General features: G+C 38.6%; 1 protein-coding gene across 1 annotated transcript; it reads right to left on the bottom strand.

Moving 5' to 3' along the window:
- Positions 1-1,206: 1,206 nt before the first annotated feature.
- On the bottom strand, positions 1,207-3,249 carry LOC104600305 (plastid division protein PDV1-like). Its single transcript, XM_010263182.3, has 2 exons — positions 2,924-3,249; positions 1,207-2,155 (listed from the first exon to the last, which is right to left on the bottom strand). Exons 1-2 carry the CDS (start codon positions 3,152-3,154, stop codon positions 1,664-1,666), a joined length of 723 nt encoding a protein of 240 aa, XP_010261484.1. The 5' UTR covers positions 3,155-3,249; the 3' UTR covers positions 1,207-1,663.
- Positions 3,250-4,114: the final 865 nt, after the last annotated feature.

A 4,114-nucleotide genomic window follows, 5' to 3' on the forward strand; every position in this document is an offset into this window, starting at 1 on the left:
CTAAAAACTATGTAGATGATGACGAAAAACAACATAAACAGATCCATAGAATGTCTTTTTGAGGACTGCTTTTTATATACAAGAAGCCTGTGGGGCCCTATCACTGGTCTTGATGGCTTGTCAGGTGGCCAAAGCCCAAAGCATTAAGCTTGTTTTAGATGGGTCTGTTGAAACCTGATAGCTGGAACATTTAAACCTCCTAAGATCTCCAAATATTATATATATTTATGGTACAACCCCTTGCTGACCCAAATAGTTGGGATTGAGGGTGAGTTGAGTATTTATGTTGACTGTACAACCACAGTAGTAGGCAGAAAAAGATGTTGCAATTTCATGGTTGGAACTTGGAATAAGGCTGCATTGTTGTTGCAATGAGACTGGCTGGTTACCATGGCAAGAAGTATAAAGTCGTTGAAGAAGTTCTTGCATTTGTTAACATTGTAGAAGTTCATGACGTGGATCACTTTGTTTCCCCAGAAAATCTGTTTGAGTAACCAAGGGAGCCAATCTGGTGAGGATTTAGAGGGCTCTGAAGGGAAGAAATCAAATATTCTGATCCAAGCTCTGATAACTAGTTTTACCTTTGCAAAGAAGTTTCTCAAATTGAAGCGCATAAGTGGAGTTAGGGAATGCTTCTTTGGTTGCAGTTGTCATGCTTACTTTCAGGTTGCCTTTGGGATCACTTTTATTGCAGTAGTCCCACACCTGCAGGGGGATTCCTTTTGTTGGAAGAGGAAATATAGTAATATTTCACTGTTAATTAGAAGGAAATTCTCCCAATGGTGGTCATGTGAAGCATTTGGATGTGTTGTTGGCCAGGGGCATAGGTGATCGATCATATTTGACAAAGCTGTATGCAAATCCGTGCTGTGTAGTTTTGATATGTCATGGGACAAATCCTCAAATTTCTATGTAATTTCTCTACCACAAATTAACAAGATATTGGCATAGGGTTTACACTTACATGATATATATGCAGTTCTTTTGTTTTGTTTTGCCCCTCTCTGATTACGTTTTTTGGATGTTTTCTGTCATAATTCCCCAGGTTTTCACATTCATTTGGTTGTACAGGATGGATGAATTGCCTCTGTAAATATCCACCATGGTTTGAAACTTTCATGCTTATATTGCTTACCAAAAAAAATATCATGCTCAGAACATGCTATGTTGCAAGAGGAAAAGTAGCTTTGACCATAGCCTAAGTGATAAGCATGAAAAGATGCACAATCTGTTCTCATTAGATAGTTAAGAGTAAAAACCACAGAACCTTGTAACTTGTATTCTAATAAACTAGAAATCTTAGGACGCATTTTTCTCGCCAAAACTGTGAAAAGAAATATAAGAAAAAACAGGCCCAAATTTTACATACAAATTGCCTTTAACACCGATACAGTCTAAATGCAACCACCCAACATCCATGAATATCTTAAGGTCAATACAGGCAGTGGCCAACAGGGAAGTATCTCAAATCCTTCTCAGTTTCTTTGAAAGATTGCATCGAACATATACTTCGAGAATTTCTTCAAACCAAGACTAATATGATATGTCACTTTCAAAAACCATCTCGACCAAAGTGCTGATACTAAATGTGGTTGAGAAAGGAATAAGCCAGCTCCACCTGTAAAGAATTTAACTGTTTATGATCAAACTGAGCTGATAAACTTCAACCCCTCCCGTGGAAAACATCCAGGGGCCTGTTGGAGATTTCTTGGTAGGAAACCCATTTCTTCATTTCTGCAGAATCCGCAATGAAATAGTCCCTCTTCTTCCAAGAACAACTGACCTGTTGCCTGGTTTGATGTAAACGGGTTATCCAGAGGATGGTAGTTGTGAGAAAAAGGAATCTTACTCCAAATCTGGCAGCCTTCTTCCACTTCCATGGGTTTAATAAAATATGAACCCAAGAGATAAAGTAACTGGCAATCCCTGATCTTGTTTCGCATCTTTCAACGGTAGGTTTGCCTTTTCTAGTAGAGGAGGTAATCGTATTCCAATGGAAGGTGCTGTTTTCATCTCCAAAAAGTGCAAGCATTTCTTGGATTACATCCAGTGGTTTTCCCGGGTGCTCTGTTGCTCTTTTGATGAGGGACAGTCTGCTTTCTTCCAATCTTGTAAAAGCAACACGTCGATCTTCTTTCTGTCGTGATTGCAATCTCTGTTGTATAGTACCCAGTAATTAGTTGACAATGTTATGAAACCAAAAGCATAATTCAAGCTTCTTATATGGTCAATCATGATCCAACAACCATGTGTTTGTCTATCACCATTTTATCCTATAGCTTATGAATTCAAGCCCTTAGTTTTCACATTTATTATGCTTTTTCTGTAGCTGTAGAGTGTTAGAATTTCTAGTCAGAAACCCATTTCTCCAAGTTTTTTTTTTCTTTTTCTTTTTCTTTTTCACGAGTCTCTGAATCTCTATTTTTTCAACTTGTCGATTCAGACGCCTAGCCAAAAAAAGGGGTTGAATCAGACTATCTAAGACAGCCTCAGATTCCGATTCTCGTGCCTGGATTCTATTATTTCTATAGAATCCCACAAATTTTTGGACCGACTCCGGAGGCAACAAGAGCAGGACACAAACAGAAACATGGAAAGACCCCCTAAGAGACCAATTTCAGAGACTCGGTATCTCTGTTATGCACCAAGTGAGACAAAGTACAAAGAACTCCTCTGTCTGGATTTCATACCCTTCCACTCAAACGAAAAACAATGATCAAATTCAAAACAAGAAACAAACATTTGCATTGGAAAAATAACAATTTGCCGGAAATTGGCGAAAGAAACGAGAAAGTTGATTCATAGGAAGAATCCCAACATAAGATGAATCGGATAGAGCGTCTGAAAGAAGACAATAGAGCCAAACATCAAGGTTGACAAAGGCGAAAAAGCAATACTGAAGAGGAACAGGAGGGTATGTTACCTGTAAGAACATGAGCATGTTCTCGACCACCTTCAGTGCATCTCTGGTGGCAATCAATTTCTGCTTCACAACCACTGGGGCTTCTGCAACTGCAAGACCACCATAGTAACCATGTTGTGAACAGAAACCTCGCAGACTGGTACAACTGTTCTCGATTTCATCGGTGATTCTATCATGTAAAGTCCACGCTCTCTCAATGAGAGTCTGCAGATTTTCATGTAATTCCATCATGGATGGAAGGAAGGAAGGAAGCAATAAACACAAGCACTAATCAAAGCCCATCTTAAAATAAGTGTACCATAATTTTGAAATACTGTTAATTTTCCCCTTTTCTGGTATGGTGAATGGTGATGCCTTTTCAGCTTTACTTTTATTATTATTATTTATTAGTTTATTACCACTGGTTGTGAGTTTTTTGTTTTTTCAGTTGTAAGATATTTGAAGCCATTGGATTGGAATGCATTACCGGTCTCTCTCAGCCTTCACGCTTTTGTGAGCTGTATATTGCTTTGCTCTTTGCTCCCCCTCATTTTTTTGTGGGTTTGTTTTAATGAGAAGTTTTGTTGGATACTGCAAAGTAGTTCTTCAGTTCTCTCTCTCTCTCCTGCTGCATAGTACACGTGGCATGTAACAATTGGTTCACATTGGTGCCATGTGGACGCAATGAGAACGCATCAGAGATTCAGAAACATAAAAAAAACTTTTTCTATTTTATTCAATAAAAGAAAAATATGGAATATGAGATGTTCTCCATGTGTAGCTGCAATGTAATGTGGTTAGACGTGGGCAGAGTTTCCGTGGGCAGGAGATCCAGAGTCCAATAGATATGGACACTAGTTAGTAATTACTCTTTGTGTTCAACCTCTGCTCCACGAGTTCAGATCTGCACCCCACGAAATAGATATGGGCACTAGTTAGTAATTACTCTTTGTGTTCAACATCATCGAGTCTCATACACGGTGGGATGCCCTGTGGGGCATTATGAGGCGCAGATGTGAACTCCTGCCCCACTACCTGTGATTTGCGAAATAGCTTTTTAGACATCTGGTCGTCTTTCTATTGATTGTCGAGGAACCCAAAATGTTAAAATATGTTTTTTTCTTTTATTTTAGATTTTATGATCACTTTATTTAATTAATAATTGTTCTTTTGGGATTTTGAAAATCATGATCCTACATTCCTACGAAGCCA

Source organism: Nelumbo nucifera, chromosome 1 (genome assembly GCF_055504915.1).
Source record: "Nelumbo nucifera cultivar China Antique chromosome 1, China Antique-T2T, whole genome shotgun sequence".
In the NCBI taxonomy this organism is placed as follows: Eukaryota; Viridiplantae; Streptophyta; class Magnoliopsida; order Proteales; family Nelumbonaceae; genus Nelumbo; species Nelumbo nucifera.